The 22,053-nt window shown below is 43.5% G+C and overlaps 4 protein-coding genes across 9 annotated transcripts in view; 2 read left to right on the top strand and 2 right to left on the bottom strand.

Annotated features, from left to right (window-relative positions):
- The first annotated feature begins 1,023 nt into the window (after positions 1-1,023).
- On the top strand, positions 1,024-5,931 carry fam113 (family with sequence similarity 113). Of its 3 annotated transcripts, none has more exons than XM_076973630.1 (10): positions 1,024-1,467; positions 1,554-1,633; positions 2,428-2,660; positions 2,844-2,994; positions 3,195-3,438; positions 3,727-3,789; positions 3,966-4,043; positions 4,409-4,471; positions 4,618-4,713; positions 5,059-5,931. In XM_076973630.1, exons 1-10 carry the CDS (start codon positions 1,395-1,397, stop codon positions 5,211-5,213), a joined length of 1,236 nt encoding a protein of 411 aa, XP_076829745.1. In that variant the 5' UTR covers positions 1,024-1,394; the 3' UTR covers positions 5,214-5,931. The 3 variants fall into 3 exon arrangements, with proteins under 3 accessions (XP_076829745.1, XP_076829744.1, XP_076829746.1); XM_076973629.1 differs by having other exon boundaries at positions 1,025-1,467; positions 4,406-4,471; XM_076973631.1 differs by lacking the exon at positions 4,409-4,471 and having other exon boundaries at positions 1,025-1,467.
- Positions 5,318-6,840, bottom strand: cskmt (citrate synthase lysine methyltransferase). Of its 2 annotated transcripts, none has more exons than XM_076973636.1 (2): positions 6,663-6,840; positions 5,318-6,469 (listed from the first exon to the last, which is right to left on the bottom strand). In XM_076973636.1, exons 1-2 carry the CDS (start codon positions 6,838-6,840, stop codon positions 5,790-5,792), a joined length of 858 nt encoding a protein of 285 aa, XP_076829751.1. In that variant the 3' UTR covers positions 5,318-5,789. The 2 variants fall into 2 exon arrangements, with proteins under 2 accessions (XP_076829751.1, XP_076829752.1); XM_076973637.1 differs by having other exon boundaries at positions 6,611-6,748.
- Positions 6,720-10,608, top strand: otub1b (OTU deubiquitinase, ubiquitin aldehyde binding 1b). Its single transcript, XM_076973638.1, has 7 exons — positions 6,720-6,858; positions 7,474-7,535; positions 8,875-8,973; positions 9,132-9,250; positions 9,510-9,594; positions 9,715-9,909; positions 10,083-10,608. Exons 1-7 carry the CDS (start codon positions 6,816-6,818, stop codon positions 10,278-10,280), a joined length of 801 nt encoding a protein of 266 aa, XP_076829753.1. The 5' UTR covers positions 6,720-6,815; the 3' UTR covers positions 10,281-10,608.
- A 320-nt stretch (positions 10,609-10,928) lies between these two features.
- Positions 10,929-22,053, bottom strand: part of shroom4 (shroom family member 4) — a 34,750-nt gene continuing 23,625 nt past the window's right edge. For 2 of the 3 annotated variants that reach the window (XM_076973626.1, XM_076973627.1), the window contains exons 3-10: positions 21,043-21,195; positions 17,007-19,683; positions 15,601-15,662; positions 14,756-15,373; positions 13,840-14,505; positions 13,598-13,736; positions 13,185-13,457; positions 10,929-12,968 (exon numbers count right to left, since the gene is read on the bottom strand). In XM_076973626.1, coding sequence (XP_076829741.1) covers positions 12,663-12,968; positions 13,185-13,457; positions 13,598-13,736; positions 13,840-14,505; positions 14,756-15,373; positions 15,601-15,662; positions 17,007-19,683; positions 21,043-21,195 — 4,894 coding nt within the window. In that variant the 3' untranslated portion in view covers positions 10,929-12,662. The remainder of the gene's footprint in view (positions 12,969-13,184; positions 13,458-13,597; positions 13,737-13,839; positions 14,506-14,755; positions 15,374-15,600; positions 15,663-17,006; positions 19,684-21,042; positions 21,196-22,053) is intronic. The other variant, XM_076973628.1, reaches the window with a different exon arrangement.

Below are 22,053 nucleotides of genomic sequence, written 5' to 3'. Positions count from 1 at the left end.
CGCGAAGTTACAAAATTCGAGAGGTGCACGACCTCTCGAACCGACAGCGCGCGAGGCACTCGCGCACACGCGGAGCCACAGCGATTACGTCATTTTCGCCGCGCGGACCCTCGCGCCGCTCGCGAAGCGTCAACCAGGCAGGCTTGTTGTTGAGCGGGGGGGTGGCGAACGTAAGTTGTTGAGCGGGGGTGGCAAACGTAACACTCGTGACGGAGTGTTTTTTCAATAGCCCTGAAATAAATGCTACGGTTTTGTTTTGGTCCGTATCCAGTTAATCAGGAATGAGATTGGGTCCGGACAGGACTGCGTTCGGGTCCGGATCCGGACCACGGTCCGCCAGTTGAGTACCCCTGCTTTATACCAAACTGATTTAATAGCAATTGGAGAGCCTCAGGTAGTCATGTTTCATTAAGATTATTAATCATCTGTCTTTAATGTCTTATTCAATAAATTGTTGCTATTGCGTTGCGTATGGGTACTAACAGGTATGTCATAAATATTGTCAATTAAATTTACCTTATTTCACATTTGACTGCTAATTTGCATTTGGACAAGTTGCATTGCCTTAAATTACATAATTTGCTAAAGCTAAAATAAGACTGCCCCACCAATCCACAGTGAGCTCCATTTAATGTCAGAGGAGACAGTTCATAGAAATAATAATCAGAAATTATCTTAATTATTTTTGTTAAGACATTCAAAGAGCATTTTATAAGACCAAAGTTTTTAGTTGTTTTTTCAGCTCGTGTGCTTCAATGAACGACCGTGTTCATCCACGGTGTATAGACTACTTACCGGACTATTTTTGTTTGTTTTATAGTAGCTGTAAACACAACTGTGGTCACATCAGAGAGGTCGTTTTTGTTCAGTTATGCATGCTTGGTGAGCAAGAAGAGGCGCTTGCACATAAATGTTAAAATATCAGATTGAAAACTGGCAATACTGCCTCCTGGTGGTGGAAATGTGAAAACAGCGGTTTTTCTACATCCGCTAGCGCGAAGGCCCCAACAGCGGTTTATCTGGATATCACTGATTAATAACGAAGGATGCGGTCGCTGTCGATTTGCATGCGGACTGAAGTTGTAAAGTTGTTTAACTAATTAGTTTCGTTAATTTAACCCCCTGGACGTCACTCAACAGAGATGAGCTGGCGAGTGGGGGGTGTATCCCGTAAATGATCTTTTATGAGGATGTCTTACGTTCATCAGGAGCGACGGCGAGATCCCGCCTGCTTGAAAATCAATGCCGTTTAAAAATATATATATTTATAGATAACACGGCATTATACCAGTGAATCGTGGCTAATTGATAAACACACTAATCGGCTCGCTGCTTTAGTTGTCTACCTAACTGCTGAACCCCTAAAGTGGGCTAGTCAGGGTGGAGAGGCCATCATGAGGAACATCACTCATCATCAAGCTAGTCAGCTCCTCCACAACAAATTTGTTGTTGTAATTGGGGATTCAAGTGAGTGTGAAAAATTATGACTATCACGTTTTAAGACGACAGAAACTACCACTAATACGATATGCAATTCTTGATTTGTCCTCTAGTTCAGCGGTCTGTGTACAAAGACTTGGTGTTGATTTTGCAGAAGGACTCTTACCTGATATTACCCCAACTAAGAAGCAAGGTATGCTCTTCTAGTTAATGAAAATTAACAGTTCATATATTGTCTATGTATCTGTAGTGTTGTTCATAATTGCATTGAAGTACGCACTCAGTGGGCGTTTTCTGGGCACAAACATGTTCAAAGCAGTAGATGTTTAAATCATATCATTCATTCAGTGTTCAGCAGTTGATCCTTCCGGGCTTTTTATTAACTTTAGCACATCCAGATAATTAGCAGACTACATTCATAGAGTTATTATTCGATTGATTATAAATCTTCCTCTCAATCAAGATCTTTATCTCAAAGGTAGGCAAGGTAGTGGGGGAACCTTAAAAAGAGAGTCGGCGTCATCCTGAGTCTACACCTCTGTACTTCACAACCCCAAGGAATGAACGCTGCAATTTAGACATCTACTGTGTTGAATTGTTTCACCTCTGAAATCTTCAAAAGGGCTTGTACGCCCATGAAGGACATCTGTCTGAAATGTCTTGACTTTGGAATGTGTGTGTGCGTGTGCGTGTGTGTGTGCGTGTGTGTGTGCGTGTGTGTGTGCGTGTGTGTGTGCGTGTGTGTGTGCGTGTGTGTGTGCGTGTGTGTGTGCGTGTGCGTGTGCGTGTGCGTGTGCGTGTGCGTGTGTGTGTGCGCGTGTGTGTGTGCGTGTGTGTGTGTGTTTACCCCTAGTTGACGGGCACATTTTGAAATTGGTCTAGTGTTACCTATGGCCAAATAAGATGAAAGCACAGTAATGTTCTGATCAGTCCTTGTCTTTGAGGAGACCACAATAACTGCTGTTGTGTTGTCACGGTTTCCGTTAGGGAGAGCTGTGCTTTGAACAGGACTGCCTGGTAGAGGGTGGACAGCTGGGTCACATGACTAATGGCACAGAATACCGGGAGGTGCGTCAGTACCGCACGGACCACCACCTGGTCCGATTTTACTTCATCACACGAGTCTTCTCCCTCTACATGGAGAGCATCCTTGCTGACTTCAGGCAGGATCTGAAACCAGATGTGGTCATAGTCAACTCTTGTGTCTGGGATGTGTCAAGGTAATGGTGTAAAGGATAGGGTTGCTATGTAATCATAAACCTAATACTGCCTTGAAGGACTAAAGAAATGTTTCAAGTTTGCCTTTGTGAGGGAATACGATAACCTGCCTTCGTATAACTTCATAGCTGATGGAATACGATGGCCTGTTCATATCAAAACGTCTCTTCCCTTTTGGTGGTCAGATACAACCGTGACTGGATCACTGACTACAAGGAGAACCTGAATAAGTTTTTTTGGCAGATGAAGGCCATTCTGCCAGAGGAAAGTCTTCTGGTGTGGAACATGACCATGCCACTGGGCAATAAGATAGTTGGTGGCTTTCTGGTACCAGAGGTGGGTCTCTCGTTTCCACCTGTGTCTTGACTTTATTTCTGTTTACCTTTTGGTAAAATTCATACTTCAATCACAAGTTGGCTGAATCATCAAGAGAATTCAGTCTGCGTGACTTTTGAGCACTTTTGCTCATCCAAACCAGCAACTCTTATCAGCGTGGAAAAGGTTATTGAGGTGGATTCTCTCTCCCGCCACCCCAGATTATGGACATAGGTCCGATGCTGCGTTACGATGTGATCGAGGCCAACTTCTACGGCGCCAGGCTGGCCGACGCGTACGGCCTGGACGTTCTGGACCTGCACTACATGTTCCGCTTCAGCCTGCACCACCGCATGAAGGATGGGATTCACTGGAACGGCGTGGCACATCGCCAGATCACGTGTCTACTGCTGGCCCATGTCGCCCAGGCCTGGGGTGTGCAGTTGCCCGAGCCCACAGCCATGGGTGAGTCCCAACACCCTCCCACCCCACGTCCCCTGCACCCGCTTGAGGACACCGTCCCGAATACAGGTGGAGTTGTCGTTACGGTGACGCTCGCACGGATTCACTGGTGTTCTCATGGTTGTGGGCTTCATTTGGCACTAAAAGAAGTGTGAATTGCATGTACGGTGTCTGTACTGGCCAAAAGAGCTGTGGTGAACTGGTGCGGAAGGCAGAGTGCGGTTGTGTGTGTAAGCCTGATGGTCACTAGTACGTCAGTGTTGGTTGAGCATGTGTTGTGTACCTCACTAGGTCCTTGTGAGGGTTTGCAGCAGCAGATTTCCAAGCACAATATGCACCAGCTGGACAATGGAGGTAATCGCCTTTCCTCCGGGGGGGGGCGTGGCGTGGGGGGGGGGGGGGCGCAGATTTCCAGGTGCAGGGAGTGTTTTGTGGTGTTTTTTGTGCAGGGAGTGTTTTGTGGTGTTTTTTGTGCAGGAAGTGTTTTGTGATGTTTTTTGTGCTTTCTCATTGTAACATTTTTATTTTAGACCAAAGTATGCAGTTTCCAAATGGTACCCACATTCCATATGGGCATGAGGATAGAACAGACTCTGGCCATTACAGAGGTAAGACTAACTACACGCAGAGTCACATCACTCTTTTATGTCTGGTCCGCTGTGCTAAAGAAGATGGGCTTCACAGAACATTGGACTAGAACTAAAATTTCATGACGGGGCTTGGTTATGTTTGAAAACGGTAACGTTGTTGCCAGTATCTACAAACAGGAGCATGTTTTACGTTACTGCACTCGTCTGTTCCGGTCTGCCTCTTGTTATGTAATGTCCTGTAAACAGCAGCACAGACGCCATTTTGCTGGTATAGAGTTCCCAAGGAATTGAGGCAAACAAGAATTGGTGTTTAGGATTAGAAGCAGAATTAGAAACTGGATCTTGAAGAATATCTTTGATTTCCACCACACATCTCTCAGCAGGCCTGTATGAGAACGCAAGAGCTGGTAACCATCACATAACACCTAATGACTCCATATACACAGGTAAGCCAGTAGCCACCTGATAATGTAATTCTAGTTGATGTAACATTACCATTCTAAAGTCATTAGATGTATGACTGTGTGGGGTAAAAAAACTATTTAATCTTTGGGGGGAATATGGATTAAATTTTTTAATGTTATTTTTGCAGATCCAACATGGCAGCAGAGGCAGCATTTTAATGGCTTTAATACACTCCCTCACTTCAACACTGGTTATTGGAGCTGTGACGTTGAGCGAAACGGTGGTAAGGCCTAGATTCACTGGATTTACTGTGACCAGATCTGTACTTTACTGGGGAGGGGGACGACACGTACCTGAAAACTGTGTGTAAATTATTTTTATTCTTGTTTTTTCACGTTGTATATGAATGAATGAAACACTTTTGATTGTTACATCACCAAGGTTAGATGGATGGGATGTTTTTCATAGCTCGACTTCCAGTTCAATCAAGTCCTGATCTTGCCTCACTGACTAATACATGTTCTATATGTGAACTGCATTAGGATGTTCCTTTCCCATCCTCTTTAAGGACGTTTGTGGTCATGTTCTGTTCAAGGGTCATAACACGCATTTATCATTCATGTTCAAGGTGAACGCTACAATGGCCTACCTCCTCCTAACGGCAGACCCGTGTATGCTGCCCCCTCCTGGCCAGCAAACAACCTTGTGATGAAGCAAAGGCACAGAACGCACCAGTATAACCCATATATTCGGAAGAAGCCAAACCGGCGGAATAGATACTGAAAATGGCCAGAGGTTTACGAGGGGTAGAATGTGGTGGCTGGGTTGATGTCCCTAAACCTCCACAGAGGATATTGATAATTGTGAAATATTTTTTGGATGCAAACCTCAATCGTTTTGTGGTTGGCACTCAATTTGTTAATCGTGTCTGGATATTATTGGTCTTTTATATTGATAGCATAACTGCGTAACACTTTTGTATTAAATACAATAATGTTCCAGTTGATTTCAGATGTGTATCTTCCAACCTGCTTTGTGTGGATATAGTATTTGTTTGGATACAATATTGTTTTAGATTAATACAATACTTCATTAAATTATGTTGCTATTACCTATTTCTTTCTTTAAATCATGACAATTGTGTAGTTGTGCCGCTTCATCTGTAATCCACCCACACGCATGTATGCAATGCTTTAAAAATCTGATTTTATATATACAACATGAGTTGCTCTGTGCATACACAGATCAAGAAGGTTCAAACAACAATACTCTTCAGTTCTCATCTAATGTGCAGGAAAATTCATCAAATAAACCACAAGATGTTTTCCTAGTTCAAGTACAATAAATATACTGTAATATTCAGTGTCGGTGCTGACCCAGAGAAGGGGTTACATGATAGCAAAAATAATTCACCCCTCTTAACTCCCCCACTTCCCATATCCCTACTTCAGCTGCCACCTCAGAGGCTCCAACCTCCTTCTCCAGCCAAAGCAGGCGGGCGTCTGGATCTTCATCTGAGAACTGCAGCAGGCTCCCTGTGGATCTCAGCACCTTCAGGCACTGTTTTACAATCTGACCGGCCTTGGCTTGGCCCGTCTTGGACCTCAACAGAGCATCTGTTGTTCCCTTGTCCACTATCAAGCCCAAGCTCCTGGCCCCAAAGTGTCCTTCTAGTTGCGTGCAGTCCATTTCTCGGAAGATGAGGGTTGAGGAGGGGTTGCACGGCTGCGGTAACGTGTTCTCGACGTGTTCCCGCATCAGTCGCACCGCCACTGGGGAAATGTCGGCACACGTGACGTTCACAGCACACTGCGAGTGAGCGTAGATGCAGGGCCCCAGTGCAGAGGTGCCACAGCCGATATCCAAAACTTGTAATGGTATGTTAGTGTTGCATGTGGTCTGTACCAGAGGCAGGATGTATTCTTTGACAGAGCTGAAACCAAAGAACCATTCAAAATTCTTGAATTTTGGATTGTTGTTATTTTCTGTATAAAATCTGTCCCATGTTTCCTTTTTGTCCATATTTTCAATTAGCTCATCTGTGGATGTACAAGATGCATTTTAGTGTCTATATTCATTCACAGATCTACAATATATATATATATATATATATATATATATATATATATATATATATATATATAGTCTATCCTCAAAATAAGGAAATAAACTGAACTAACTTGTCAAACTAGTGTGATGCCATCGCTGGGCTGCCTTCCTTTGAAAGCTCACCAGGGACGGAATCCTGCTGAACCTCAACATCTCGACACGCTCGAGGAGAACCGGACAAAGACGGAGTGCCGTACCGCGCCGCAGAACCAGCCTGACCCGGAAGTACAAGACAACAACACAAACGGAAGGGGGACGCAGGAGCCGAGATCCAAGATGGCGGACGAGCAGCAGGAAACATCACAGGGAGAGATGGAGGGTGAGTGAAGGGACGTTGTCCGTTAAATAATAACAACACAAATCTGCCGACAGCGACCTGCAGCTGCGTGCCTTCGAGTCCACGTTTTAAGCTTCATACTGTGTACATTTGTGATAGATGTCCGGCGTGTGGTCTCCTGTCTTATAAATCGCAGCCTGCAAACGTACGACTGCGTTGTTTTTATACATGCCGATCGAAGTGGCTGCTGATTACATGTTACACTTATTTCATATTGATTATATTGATTTTTAAACCTTGCTACGAGTAATCACCGAGCTAGATTTACTGTATGCTAGGACCCTTTTTAGTAATATGGGTTAGATGGGCCCAGTTGCTGCAGCCTCTCCTGTAGCCATCACAAGCATGGAAGTAATCACTGTAGGTCATTCAAATCAGGAAAGGAAGATTCGGTGTTATGAATCCAACAACTAAGATATTCAACCATAATATCATTTATGTGTACTAATGCAGTGTAAGTAATTTAAATACTTATTTTTTATCATTGGGTAGGCGAAGATGCATTATTTCTGTATTGGTTCACTGTTATGAACAGCTAGAAATGACCCACTTTTTGATCTTTGTAATATTCTTTTAAAGAAGTTTCTTTTCCCTCAGGTGTGAATTGCCTTGCGTACGACGAGGCCATCATAGCACAGCAGGACAGAATTCAGCAAGAAGTAAGTTGGAACCATAACAAGGACATCAGTATTGTATGTGAAAAGCCACACGTATTACAGCCAATTTTAAGGTTGCACATAGTTATAATACCTGTGAAGAAATATCGCCTTTCTCAGTTTATTTATGTTGTTTTTCCATATTTTTCTGTTTGATTTGCCCTTACTCTTTAAATCAGTCCTAGGATTGCTTCATATCTTACTAAGGAAACAACAGTAACCAAAATTTATTAAAATTCATTCTTCTAAAGCTATTATGATTTTCAATAACTTGATTAAACACATGTGGAGGAAGGCAAAGCTGCCTTGTGTTTTTAGCACGGACTCTTTGAGTCTTGAGCTATTTCTAGATGTTCAGTCAGTGGGAATGAGGCCACTATGTATTTTGTACATGAAGAGGGTGAAGTGGAATTTCCAGCGTGTTAGGATGCCTGGCTGGATCTGAAGAAACAGAAGGTGAAACGTTTGAAATGGGTGAATACTTTGACTGTTGTACAAACAGCACCGCCCATTCAAACAGTGCCCGTACAAATCACATGATTGCAAATTCATATTGCTGCATAGTGACAACCCTGTGGGTGTTTGTGTGCTGACAAATCAATGGTGCTGATTCACACTAGCAAACCTTTTGTTTATGTGAAGAGAAGGACTGTGAAATATGTAGTTTGTTCATTGTTGAATGCATAAGAAATTTGCCTGTCTAATACTGAAACCACAACCTGTGAATGAACTGATATATGTTCTATGGTTCTTCTTAATAACCAGAATAGCTTGTTCTACCAAATCCCAAAGGTGTTCTGGATTCAGATCTGTTAACTGGATGCCATTGAAATGCTCTGAACTCAGTCATGCAACAAGCCTTGGGCTTTGTGGCAGAGCATTATCAAACTGGAAGTAGCCACTATAAGATGGGTATGCTGTGTCCTTTAAGAAATGCATATGGTCAGCATTAGTTAGGCTGTGGCAATCCGATGGTCTTTTGGTATTGAAGAACCACCACAGTCAGCCTGGACTGGCCATTAATTCCATGCTGTGTGGGCCTAATTTTGACCAGAATATCTGCATGTCGCAGCAAAAATTCAGATGCTTCGTAACAGGAAGTGGTTATCTGAGCCGTCCGGTTTTGATGAGCTGGTGCCCATTCCCGCAGGTCCTGATCTGTGGCTGCCATAGCTTGTTTGTTTTCACCTTGTGCCAGCGTCTGACCATAAAGCTCTGTCGGAGAAAATGAACTGTCCATGTGTGATTTAATCCTAATATTTACCCCATTTCCCTGTGAATATTTGTGAGCAGTTAGGCTCTTGTGTGTACTCACACAGTGTGTGCATGTGTTTTTGGACAGATAGCCACCAGTAACCCTTTAGTGTCAGACAGACAGGATCTGTCGGTGCTACAAGGAGAGTACGCTAAAGAGGACACCATCTACCAGCTCAAGATTAAGGTGCAGACCATTATGGCATGAGGCAATTTGGTACTCCAGTCGTACTTTTTAATATTTGAAACATATTCAAACTTGGTTCCATGAATTTTTAAAAATGAGTTATTTGTATTAAAGTAAAATTAGCATAATAACCTGTAAATATGATGTATCTTGTACAGGACCTTCACAAAAAATACTCATATATCCGGAAGACACGGCCCGACGGGAACTGTTTCTACAGAGCTTTTGGATTCTCACATTTGGAGTCGCTGCTTGACGACAGCAAAGAGCTTCAGAAGTAATTTTTGGGTGTTTTTGATTTGTCTCAATGCTTAAATTCAATGAGTGGCAACCCAGGCAAAAAATAGCTGAGATTACTTCTGGGAACATACACGTTGATGATCTATTTCTTCATGCATAATAACTGAAAATGTACAATAATCGTAGTTGAAGTAATTTTAATGCCTTGTTCAAATATTCAAAAGGTTGGCAGACAAACTGATTTAATAAGTCTAATTTACCCATGTAATAACTGATGCTACTCCTGAATATCGTAGGTTTAAAGCAGTGGCATCTAAGAGCAAACTGGACCTTGTTAACCAAGGTTTTACCGAGTTCACTATTGAAGACTTTCACAACACAGTGAGTTGAAACAATACGAGGTCCTGCGACTTTTGTTATTCTCATAAATGTATATGTGGGCATGTGTGTTGTGTTAAAACTAATGCTTTTGCTTATTTGCCATGTTCTTTGTGATGTCAGTTCATGGACCTGATTGAGCTGTGTGAAAAGCAGCCCGCTCTCACTGAGCTGCTGAGCAGTTTTAATGACCAGAGCGTGTCCGATTACGTGGTGGTGTACTTGAGGCTACTCACGTCCGGTTACCTGCAGAGAGAGCACGTCTTCTTCCAGCACTTCATAGAGGGAGGACGCTCGGTCAAAGAATTCTGCCAGCAGGTTAGAAATGGTGGAAAATTTGATGGCTAACTCTAAAATGGATGACTGTAAGCATTGAAGGATCTTACCACAGTATAACACCCTCCTCCCCAAAGTTAATCGGCACGTCTCTTGAGGTAAATAGTGACTGTTCAAATCAGCTAATACCTAATGGTCCGCGTTCTGTTTTCTAGGAAGTGGAGCCAATGTCCAAAGAAAGTGACCACATTCATATCATTGCCTTAGCACAGGCGTTGAATGTGCCCATACTGGTGGAGTATATGGACCGAGGGGAGGGAGGAACAGTTAATCATCATGTATTCCCAGAGGGCAGTGAGCCACGTATCTTCCTCCTCTACCGACCCGGCCACTATGACATCCTGTACAAATAAAAGTCCTCCTTTGGTCTCATTGAACCAACAACAGTCACGATTATTCATGCGTCTGTGTAGTGGCTGTACCATGCTATTACAAAACATACAATGAACCATTTTGCTCAATAAACGTTCCCCTGTATACCTCTCCCATCCCCAAAAGCATCTGATAAATTAAAAAAAAAAAAAAAAACTAAAGTTGAAAAAAAAAGAGCAATGAGTTCAGCATTAAGGTTGTACAGATTGTTTTCTTTTGTGGTTGTAAATGTTCAACTTGCTTTTAGTTAGTGTTTTTTGCTTTGTTACACTGAGTTTCTTGAGTTTTATTAAAGGGATTTTCACCTTGTGTTGCACACTTCCTTTTGTAGCAAAGTTTTGCAAAAAAAAAAAAGTATATTGCAATGTAGGGGCACGATCGTAAGTCACTGAATTCCTGGAAGGGCCATGGTAGTAACCAACTAGGTCTGCTGTCAAACACATTTTGGAAAAGTAATTCTAGCAGTTTGAGCAGTTCCCCCATGATGCTACTTACCACGGTCTGGGAGGGAGGGCTTAGTTATTACATTTTATATGACTTCATTTACTTTTATAGTGATTGTGAAGTTAATATGGTATTGAATTAATAATGAAAAATCCAGACATATGTAGCATAAAAATGTATATTTTATCAATGGTCCATATTCCAGTTATTTAATATAAAAAAAGATGAGAATAGCTCTATTATTAAAACCAAATATTTTCTATTTTAGCCTGAATTTATTTATGAAGGTATAATACAACAAACAGGTACAGAGTAGGCTGTATATACAGGTGTCAAAAATGTACTGAAATATTTGCCACTTTTTGCTGTAACTTCACATTCATTATTTTGGCATATAGTGAGAAATATTTAGTCCCTTTAAAGACAATCCCAAATTCAAAGAAATCCAAAATAACTGCAAAAAATTGTTTAAACAGTTAACGAGAAAAGGCTTTAACTTCTCAAGGGAATATATTCTCAATAAAGCAGCAGTCTCCTCTAGAGGAATATCCTGTCTTCCTTTATGAGGACAAGAATTTTAAGCAGTTTGCTCAGAATCTGTTACTGTATGAAATAATACATGACATTTCTTTTGCAACATAAAGAACGAGCACATAAGAACTGTTAAAGTGATCTTAAAAAAACAAAAAACAAACATGGCTGCATCCAACAGGGTTGCCAAGTAGAGCCAAACCCACATCTTCTCAGATAGGTTAGTGGCTAGGCAACCACAGGTGATTCCTCAAGATAAGCACCATACTTCAGTTCTTGTATTTGGACATCTCATGAATCTTTGGTGACAATAATGTTTTCAATGTCAGAAAATGCAGTAAAGCACTGTATAATGTAAGGGCAAGACTGTTATTCATGCTCTCTAATCACCACAGTATAAGGGTAGCTTACTGAATACAGGTTGAAATCTCTGGAAAGTAAAAAAAAAAAAAAAAAAAATATCTTAGCAAGTGCAACTACGTTAAATAATTGAGATGGTTGCAAGAAAATAAGGCAATAATAGATTTAATAACTTATTTTAAGTGTATTAACTGGCAGATAGTTTCTCTTAAGATCAATGTTTAAAACAAAAAATCTGCTGATAAAGAGAAAATTTCACTTAAAAGTATTTCAGTAAAATTTTTCTTACAACTATCTCAAATGTTACACTAAGTTTAAGATGTTAAGAGGTCTTTTTTTTTTTTGCAGTGTGAGACAGGGCCATATTAAGATTAGTGTTTTTCCAAAGCTAATTAGAGTTTGAACAAAATAAGTCAAAATCTAATGCCAATTATGGCTTACAGCTTTTAAATAAATGTTGTATTTTAATACTGCCCTGTACATACAAATGAGTTTCTGTCAAAGACCTTTCTGACATACTGAAAGGGACAACAACTATTCTGCCAAAGTACTTGACTTTTAATTGGTGCGATTATGGTGATGAGAGGTGACTGCTTGTCTTTAATAAGGATGATTTTGCCCACCACCAATCAGTTTTCAGAAAGAACATGAGAGATATAAATAAATAAATAGCAGTGCATGGACAATCCCTCAGTTGAGATTAGTAAGAGGCGCACACACGTTTGCTTTGTGGCTTAGATGTAGTGTCTTGAGGTCATTTCCTGCTTAGTGTAGCTGAATTGTAAATTTCAAGTAATGCTGTAGTATGAATGATAGGGTAATGTGTTAAATGTTGGCACTAAACTTCAATCTTCATTTCAATAGTTGTGATATTTTTGCTTTTCGTGAAATCTGTCTGGACTAATGAAGGTTTGATTTAATGCCCACATAGTCAAACTCAGCCCAGCACGACTCACGCTTCATCAGATACCTTCACTCCACTAGGCCAGCACTGACACTCCATCGATTTCTCTCATCTGTATCCAGTTTCAGTAATGCCCATATCCCAGGCCGAGCCCCGCCCCCAGTCCAAGCCCCGCCCCCAGGCCGAGGCTCTCCCTCAGGCCTCGGAGCTGCTCTTCTCCCAGGCGGATCTTGTCCTCCAGCTGCCGCTGCTCCACCAGCAGGGCTGCCTTCATCTTCACAAAATGGCTGTAGTCTCGCAGCTGCTCCGGGGTCAGACAGCGGCCCAGCACGCTGCCGACCACCCGCTCCCGACAGTCCACGTGCTCCTTCAGCTCCTGAGCCTCAGCCAGCTGCACCAGGAGCTGCTTCTTCTTCTCCAGCAGGGGGATCTGTAGCTCCACAAACCAAACAGGACAACCGTTAAATTAACCATAAAGGGAGAACTGCCAGAACTGGGAGAATAATCCTGTAGTGCGGACAGAAAGGTAATGAAGCGGCGGAAGTATCGATCGAGTCACAAGCGAATGGCAACAGAGAAACTAGGACTAGATACAAAGGCAAATTCTCAGTGAAGCATGATATATTATGTGAAATGTCCTCCTCACCCTCTCGTGGTGGTTGGACTCCGTGTCCAAGCAGTCCAGAGCGCTCTCCACTCTCAGCAGCCTGCCGGAGAGAGACAGGAGCAGGCTGGTCACCTTGTCCAGGTCCCCGATGAACATGCGAAACTTTTCCACCTCGTTGGGCTTGCAGACGGCCAGCACAAGGCTCTCCACCTCCTCGCCCAGCTGGCAGTTGGCCCTGATGTCCTCCTGCAGACCCCGCTGAGCGTCCCGCAACACGCCCAGCTTCTTCTGCAGGCTCTCCATCAGCTGCCTCTGCGCGGAGAGAACACCACCGTGTCAAACACAAGAAAGACCGGTTCTGACATTATGAGAAAGCCTTTATTAAAAAACACTCAGCTTTAAAACTTCTAAATGACTGCTTGTGGGGGAGAAGTATGTAGATCAGTCCCAACCTTGTAATTAAGTTCTTCATCTTCCTCCTTCATCTCTGAAAAGTCCTTCATCTTGTTAAGGAGATGGGCTTTGTTGGTGACAGCACTGTAGCTGCCCGAGGCCGAGTCTTTTGACACTGAAGGGCCCTGTCTGGAAGGCCTGTGACAGCAGTCATTCAAAGATTAAATAGGTAAGTAGTTAAACAAACTGTGATGGTAATGCGGATCAGTACTTATGTGAAATGAATGAAGCAGAAACGTACCTCTCTAAAGTGTCTCCACTGACCGGGTAGCCTCCTCTCCACCCCTCCCCTCCGCTCCCCGCGTCTGGGCAGTGGGGGAAGAGCTCTCCCATCAACTCTTTGCCGGCTCTCCCGTAATCCTCATCCAACAAAGACTCCACCGCACACGGCCTCTGCTCTCTCCTCAGTCCTGCTAACGGAGTCTCTTTGGCGGACACCGTGTCGATGTCGGTTTCCAGTACCGTCACTGGTCGGGCGAAACACTGCATCTCCGTCTGGCTTTCCGCACGCCTGCGCCCCTCCACCTCGGCGTCCTCCGTGTCGTGGAACTCGTCTATGTCCGTCTCGAAGGGCACGCCCGGCTCCTCCCAGGCAAGTGGACTTTGCGAAACGCATTCGGAGTTTTTGAAGGCCGGGCCAGGAACACCCGTTTGCTGGACCTGATTCTGCAAGCGCTGCTTGATCTTGTGGTTCATGGTGAAGTAGGACTCGGAGGAGAGGACAGGCCCAGCACAAGAACCATTGCCCAGAGTCGGGGGAGGGTATGAGGTCCTGCTGGTGCTGTTGACTGCAGTGGAGTTGTGAGGAGCAGTTAAGTCCCACTGTGCTGTATGTTTATGGAAGACTGGCTTCACCACAGCTGGTCTAAACTGATTTGAAGGCAATGGCAGACTTTGATCAGACAATCTGAAATTTGACAGAATAATAGGAGGTGTTAAATAAAACACACACACACACACCCGAATACACATTTATAACATTTAGCGGACACTTTTATCCAAAGCAACTTAAAACTTTGATTGAATACAATTCAAGGTTACGAGCCTTCCTCAGAGTCCCAACAGTGGCAGCAGTGAGGTTTGAAATGGCAACCTTTTGATTACTAGTCCAGTGCCTTAAACACTACCAGAGGCAGAGGTTTATTTGCAAACTTTACCTTCTGTTTGACTCAGTCGAGGTTGGCCGTGGGTCAACCACGCTGTTCATATCATAGCGATGGGACAGAGGTGTGTGTCGTTCCTTTGGCGGTGGAGCCAGAGGTTTAAAAGCTCCGTGATGAAAGGTGGGGTCGGGTGGAGCCACCGGGAGCTCCTGGTGGCACTGCTGGCAACTTTCTTTCCCCTCCCTTGGAGGGAGACTGTAGGACCGTTGACGTGTCATTTCAGGGACGTTGGGGGGGCAGGGCGGATGGGACTGCAGCTGTGGAAAAGTGGCAGGTGGTGCGGAGAAGAGGTTGTGGTGAGAGGCTCGTCTCTGGTGGAACTGCCCCCATTTTGGGGGCGGAGGACGAGGAGGAGGTGGGCCTTTTTTCTTCTTTGCCTCAGTCGCCACGTTCTCATCCAGTTCCCTGAGGGTGGATGAAGACATTCTGCTAGCGTTAGCATTAGCTACTGTGTAACTACGAAGAGCCCGGGGTTCACGGATGTCATTTTCTGACATGGCACGGTTTCTAAGCAGTGACGATGCGAAGGGTCCGTCCTCGTTGTTGCTCTGAAAGCCCAGACCCACAGTGACTCGTCCTGGTCTGGAGTCTCGTCTGTATTGAGCATAGTCCCTACACAGCAAGAAAACAGCCAGCTCACAGTCATGACTGTGCAACCATACCTTGTGACTATTATGAAACCCATAGCAAGCTATTAATGTCTAGAAACAGAGAAGATTGCAGAATACAGTAAGCAAGTTAAACGCCCATAATCACAAATTACATAATATGCAGCAACAGACATAGTAGGCGTGCTGGGACCACCCACCGATGAACTTAAATATAGGAAATAACCTTACCTCTCAGTCAGGCTGAACTTCCTGTTGAGTTTTGTTTGTTCCTGCCCCCTTACAGGATAAACCTGTGGAAGAGATTTGACAAGTGATTCCAAACAGGAATGTGTTTGGACGCTATAGTTTTTCTATTACCCAAGGTAAAGGTATGTGGATCCCACTACTGTTTAAAATTATACCCATTTGTCTGCTACTAACATTTGCAAGCAGATATATAAAAGATATTTTGAAACATTTATCCTTAGCCAGACAACTCTTTAAACACTATAATGGAGATCTGTTTATACCTGTAAACACTAGTTACATGAAAATTATCTTCATAAAATCTGTTTTGTTTAATCTCTTCCAGAAGGCAGGACACAACCAGAAGAATAGTGAAATAATAAATGAATAATAACAATGAATAATAAAGTTAAGACGTGTTTATGAGATGTTTCATATTACTGTAATAGCCCATGATTTGCTGAAATCTTGAGGAAGCAGTTTTAATTGACCTGCACATCTGGTAACATTATCAAGGGATTGGGCTCTAGTCCAGACATTAAACAGTTATTATTTTTATACTACTCCACAAAGAAAAATCTGAAAACTAATAAAAAAATATGGAATATCATTTTAGGTCCAAAAGGATTTCAACTGTTCAGAGTACATACACAAGTCTTCCAACAAAAATACAAATCATATTTCTATGCCAATCATACATTTTCAACATAAAAACGGAATAGTCAGTATAATCATGTAATCGTGCATACATTCCCTACAATTAACTTTAATTTATTAATGACACTGTTCTTCACAGAAATGCTGAAGTTGTTCTCTTTCCCAGGAACTTTTCAATTTCACTAATGATTCAATGGTTTCCCTTTATATATTATTTTATATTAATATATATTACTTAATATATATAATTATATATAATTAATATATAGTTGCTGTTTTCTGTATACACTCAAAGACCACTCTGTCTATGGTTTTGCTTATAAAAATGTGTTATGGGAAATTTGTGTTATCCATCTTCTAGCACTTTATCAATGGTCAGTTTCTGACCACATGACTGCTGTTGGCTAGATATTTTTGGGTGGCAGACAAGAACATAAGTCTTGTCCAAGATTACTGTTGGCTTGCTGCAGAGGGTCTAAACCAAATGGCTCTGGTCCAACTGTAAGAGGAGCCCGGGAACTTATTTTAGACCCACTATGTCTAATAAATCCCATTACCCGGCACAAATTTGGATCTGGACTGCAAACTCAACACTAATATGTTGCAAGTGCATTTGCATACCGTTTAATTTGAATAATGTACACATGTATATACAGGTCTTTAGTTTCACAAATATTCTATGCCTACATTTTATAAAAGCACGTGTTCCGACATATGCATTTAAAAGCACATCTCACAAAACAGTAGCTCACCTCTGTTGGTGTGCAGCTCCTGTTTTGGTATGGAAGGTGCAGGCAACACTGGTCAGGCTGATACTGCTGGCTAGTAACAGGTCGGAAAGCTGAGCATGGCTTTGGGACATCAGGATTGGCCTTGCTGTGGTAACTGTCTGGGTGCGGGTTGCTGGAGGTTACATTCAGAGAAGTGAGTGAGTGTTCTGGATGAGTATCTTGAGGCAAAGGTAGTGGCGTTGTGATACTGCTGAAGTCATGACCATCACACATGAGATCTCTGCTGGTTTCCCACTCTCTCTCCATCTGTTGAAATCTTTGCCGCTCTTTTTCAGTCTCCATCCTGGTTCGTTCTCTCTCCCTTTCTTCCTCCTGCTCCTTTTCCCAGGCCTGTAGCCTCTCCTGAGCTTTAAGTCTCTCTTGCTCTTCTTCCCTCTCCCTCTCCATTGCCCTCTCCCTCTCCATTTCCCTCTCCTTTTCCTGTTCCCTCTCCCGTTCTCTCTTCACCATCATCTCCCTATCCCTCTCTTGCTGTACAGTGGCAAACTGTCTTCTAGTCTCAACAGAAATGCCTGTTCCATCGTGGACTCCTCCCTGGTAGGAGAACCTCCTGTGTCCAAGTGCAGGGATGGACTCAAGAGGATCAGGAGAAGATGGATCATTCACCATTTGTTGCTTCTCTGGCCTCTGGCGCCGACTGGTCAGGCATGCCAGGTTAGTTACCGATTGGCTCAAGTTCCTACTCGTCTCCTCAAAGAACTTCCTGCGGTCCGCGAAAGGTGGGATGTCACAGTCATCTCCTCGACTATAGCGCCCACCAGAAGAACCTACTCGTCCTCGTGTTGTTCCAGGGTTCCAAGATAACCGGCCGATTCCTTCAACACTTTTCTTCTCATCTTGTTGCATTTCTGGCTGCAGTTTGTGTTCTGGTGTCCAGCGCCAACGACGGGATTTACCTGCTGATGCCTCCTCACACGCTGATCTACTCCCCTCAGTTATTTGGGTTTCTTTTTGTGCAAGCTGTGTGTCCTCAGTCCTGGTTTCTGAACGCTCCACATCACTTCTCCCATTGCATTTGTTGAGAACTGGCTGAGACGTTAGGTTTGAGGCAGGCCCAGGCTGAGGTGGAGCAATAGCAGCATTCTGAAGGTTGGTGTGGTCACTAGCTGGGGTTGGGACTCTGGGCCGATCGAGTGTGGAAAGTTGTGATGTGGAAGTTTCCTCCATGTGGAAGTTCGCACCATCTTCTTCCTCTACCGTCTCTTCACCACAGTGGATCCCACCGCCGCCTCTGCTCTTTTGCAGCTGAGCCTTCTTCCTCTGGATTTCATTACGAAGGTTTGTAGCAAAGCGTTCGCTTCGCCGGCGACACTTGGATGAGCGAAACTGACGCTTCTGAGGAGGCTTCAAAACCTCACTTCCGTTTTCCCCTCCTCCTTTTCGTTCGTGATCCTCTTCGAGTAGAGTATTCGTACTCGCCGCAGCACCAACTGGCCCGAAATCTCGTTCAGTGTGTTGAGAATCCATGGTGGTACCCACATTAGAGAATCCATTTCTCACAGGTTCGCCTGGCACACTTGCAGATCGTACCCAGGAACGTTGAACAGGAGAGATGATCTGGCCCGAATCCAACTGTTCCTCCTCCAACCTTTGTTCCTCCAGCTCTGAAGTAGTCACTGAACCAGGAGTGGAGCACCGGCTTCCTCCTCCCCATTTACCCTGCGATGTAACATCTGGGCTGGTTTCTCCCAAGTCCTCCCTAAGATGCAAAGGATTAGACCACTGGCTAGAAGGGGATATAGAATGTTCACTGTTGTCACTAGAGAGTTCCATCACATGTAACTGAGAGGCAAGCACTTTTTCTGGAGCACTATGTCTGTACATCCTGGATTGGAGATTGTTCTCCAAATGGGCGAGTTGGGTGTCAGGACTGTCTGCTGGTGGATTAGGCCCAGAGGAACACATCTCTAGAGGTTGGAGGCGACAGCTCTTTTGGCACTCTGACCTTTCTTGGCTATCCATGCACAACTCTTTTTGAGAACTGAGGGTGTAATAAGTCTCTGTACTAATTCCTTTCAGGTTCTGTCCATTTTCTTGTGAGCAATTCAGACATTCATTCCCATTCAACACCTTATGGATGCGAGTTGGGTTCTCAATTGTGCAGCATGTCAAACTCGGAATACCAACAGGAGCAGACACACAGCGTTTATCAGCTGCCCCTGGACGGCCTCTGGTGGCCCTGAAACTATCTTTTCTCATTGGAGGCTGTGGAGGTCCAGACTTCTGTTCCTCGTAGCTATAAGACGATGGCCGTATTTTAGCTTCAGGCTTGTGAGGCAGGGACCTAGATTTGAGGTTTCCCTCCTCACAGTGCAATTCTCCTGGGCCGCTGGCTGCAGAGTGTGGACGGCCCTCTATAAACCTACAAGAGGGTCCAAGGCCTTGCAGGAGGCTGTCCATGGAGCTGTTCTCCTCAGGGCGCAGAGACACCGTGTAGTCCGACGTGTTCGAGCTGGCAGAGAAGGAGCTGTAGGCAGAGTCACGTTTATTGTTAAAAATGGCAGGGTCGATGGGCGAGAGCTGGCTGTCGTAGTATCCCTGGCTCGGGGGGTTCTCCAGACTCTCCATGCTTCCCACCGAACTGCTGTGGTCTGTGCTGTAGTGCCTGGAGAGGAGGCCCAACTGCATGGACAGCTCACTGCAGGCCAACAAAGTGAGAGATAGAGGGATAGGATTAAGAAGTAGAGAGAAAAGGACAGATAAAACAAAGGAAAAAAAAGACATGAGGAATAAGGTAGATACGTTTCATTTACTTGATATTATAATTATTACTTTGTTGAAAAAGTCAAACATCCTTCCTAATTTTATCTTATTCCCATTACTGCTAGACATCATGAAGTTTATGGGAACCTTTCACAGTAGTTGGAGCAAACTGCTGTTTCTACACATAAACAATATATATAGCTTCAGAATGAAAGCATGCTTACAGTAACATTGCTGTAAGAACTTTATGATAAAGATAAAGGCTAATGTTTCAGGCAACTGAAACATTGATGAAATGTTCAAAAATAATAAGGCTAAGATCCAGCCAAAGTCAATATTTCCATATCTGCCTCCATCTTTTTTTCCACCCCAGACATATTTAAATAGTTCCACTAGTTTAAGCAATTTGGACAACGATAAGTGTGAGAATTTGGAGTGGTCTATGATTTTGGACTTACACAAACAAACTCTACTTTCTCTCATTTCAGATAATCACATAAAATGAGATTAGTGATAAATATCAACATGTCACAGCCCAGATATATACGTGGCACTGTGATGTAAACATTCAGCAAGAGTGTGTATCTACAATTTACATTTACATTTACATTTATGGCATTTGGCAGACGCCCTTATCCAGAGCGACTTACATTTTTATATCATTTTTTATACAAGTGAGCAATTGAGGGTTAAGGGCCTTGCTCAGGGGCACCTCAGTCATGGCCTGGGGATCGAACCTGCGACCCTCCGGTCACAAGACCAGTTCCCTAACCGCTAGGCCATGACTGCCCTACAATCACATTTCAGAGCGGAGGAAACCGTGTCTGTAAAAAACAGTAATACACATGAGTATTGCATGAGTTTTTTTTTGCATGAGTAATTTATTGTGTTTACTATACAATTATTTATTTATTCTTTTTTTATCATTTAAATGCCATGACATTTGCCTCATTTCATTATCATTCTGTTTTTTTGGCCACAAATCTATAAAGAACGTCTGAATCAGAAGTATAAAAATAGCAGCGGCATCCGGCGAGGCGTGTTGACGAGACCTGAGATCACTGGTTTCCTGCTGATTGTGTTCCTCTATAAACTAGTCATTAAAAAAAATCCCCAGGCAAAAATGCTGAATCTCTCTCGCTCACCGCCCCTCTTACACACAAACACACACATTACACTAGATGTAGTTTACACGTAAAACAGTAAATTCAGTAGGCCATCCAAGAAAGGCAATTTTAAAAAGGCCCAAACCCATGTGAGGACATTTTAGGATGTGTGTGTGTGAAATCCCCACCTGTTGTCAGCCCCTGGTTGCCACGGTACGCCGAAGGACGTGGGGTGGAGCTGCATGGCCAGAGGGCCGTCCGGGCTGCCAGCCGGAGGCACCACGGGCTCTGACAGTTTCGCCAGATGCCAGGAGTGAGGGCGGCTCAGGGGCACAGTTCGCCTGCAACGGCAACACAGACCGCACCAACCATAAGAAACTACGCAGATGACAGATGTGGTCAGCATTAATGCTAATGCTGTGTCAGTGAGTATGTGTAGTTTCGGGCCCAGCTAATACGAGTTCTGTAATTACATCTTAATTCAGGTTAAATGTTTAGTGGAACCGAGTCTGGCTTGTGAAGGAAAAAGCCACGAATCCCACCTTGTCTGGCGTCTCAGATGACCTAGTCACATTTGAAGCAATACTCATGAAAATCTGCTTCTGTTGGTGAGCTGCTGTTGCTCTCAACATCCTCTGGGAGTACATCAAAATGTCTGAATTAAGTCTGCCTGAAGCACTGTCTACATTCTCCATCCATGTGCTTAGTCAATACCAGATATTCTTTTTAGCTCCTTTTGTAAGAAAACCAGAAAATATTTCCTTTCGTTCATTTCTACTACATGGAACAAGACTTAAGTTTCCAGGTACACCCCCATACTCCAACTGTCAAGACTCAATAATCCCCAGCATTACAGGTGATGTGCTTCCCAGGGAAATAAAGAATGCCAATGGCTTATTATTTCTCTAAAACAATAATGGGGCTTCCTAAGGAAAGGCTTAGAGGGGGAAAAATTACCAAGTGGGAACAGAACAAAAAAGACCCTTTGCTTGCCCAACATAGGAGGCCTACGATGTTCCTGTTTACAATACAGATAAATTAAGCCCCAGTTTCAAAATAAACAATTCAAAATATATCTAAACATATTGGAGAGGCATTTTCTGCATTCTGCATCTCCTGTGAGTGGCTTCAGTATGATTCTTATTCTTAACATGTTAAAATTATTTTGGATCAAAACAAAACCCTTTAATTAAAACTTT

The sequence above is a fragment of the Brachyhypopomus gauderio genome, chromosome 14, assembly GCF_052324685.1.
Source record: "Brachyhypopomus gauderio isolate BG-103 chromosome 14, BGAUD_0.2, whole genome shotgun sequence".
NCBI lineage: Eukaryota > Metazoa > Chordata > Actinopteri > Gymnotiformes > Hypopomidae > Brachyhypopomus > Brachyhypopomus gauderio.
This window is presented reverse-complemented; position numbering and strand designations above follow the sequence as displayed.

What these genes read in the sequence shown, in the direction of transcription:
- fam113 (XM_076973629.1), top strand. Translation starts at nt 1,395, where the DNA reads ATGAGGAACATCACTCATCATCAAGCTAGTCAGCTCCTCCACAACAAA. An exon ending in GCACCAGCTGGACAATGGAG is followed by an intron (nt 3,790 to 3,965) that starts GTAATCGCCTTT and finishes TTTTTATTTTAG; the next exon opens with ACCAAAGTATGCAGTTTCCA. An exon ending in TGACGTTGAGCGAAACGGTG is followed by an intron (nt 4,714 to 5,058) that starts GTAAGGCCTAGA and finishes TTCATGTTCAAG; the next exon opens with GTGAACGCTACAATGGCCTA.
- otub1b (XM_076973638.1), top strand. Translation starts at nt 6,816, where the DNA reads ATGGCGGACGAGCAGCAGGAAACATCACAGGGAGAGATGGAGG. An exon ending in ATCACAGGGAGAGATGGAGG is followed by an intron (nt 6,859 to 7,473) that starts GTGAGTGAAGGG and finishes CTTTTCCCTCAG; the next exon opens with GTGTGAATTGCCTTGCGTAC. An exon ending in GACAGCAAAGAGCTTCAGAA is followed by an intron (nt 9,251 to 9,509) that starts GTAATTTTTGGG and finishes TGAATATCGTAG; the next exon opens with GTTTAAAGCAGTGGCATCTA.
- cskmt (XM_076973636.1), bottom strand. Translation starts at nt 6,840, where the DNA reads ATGTTTCCTGCTGCTCGTCCGCCATCTTGGATCTCGGCTCCTGCGTCC. An exon ending in TCAGCAGGATTCCGTCCCTG is followed by an intron (nt 6,470 to 6,662) that starts GTGAGCTTTCAA and finishes GTACATCCACAG; the next exon opens with ATGAGCTAATTGAAAATATG.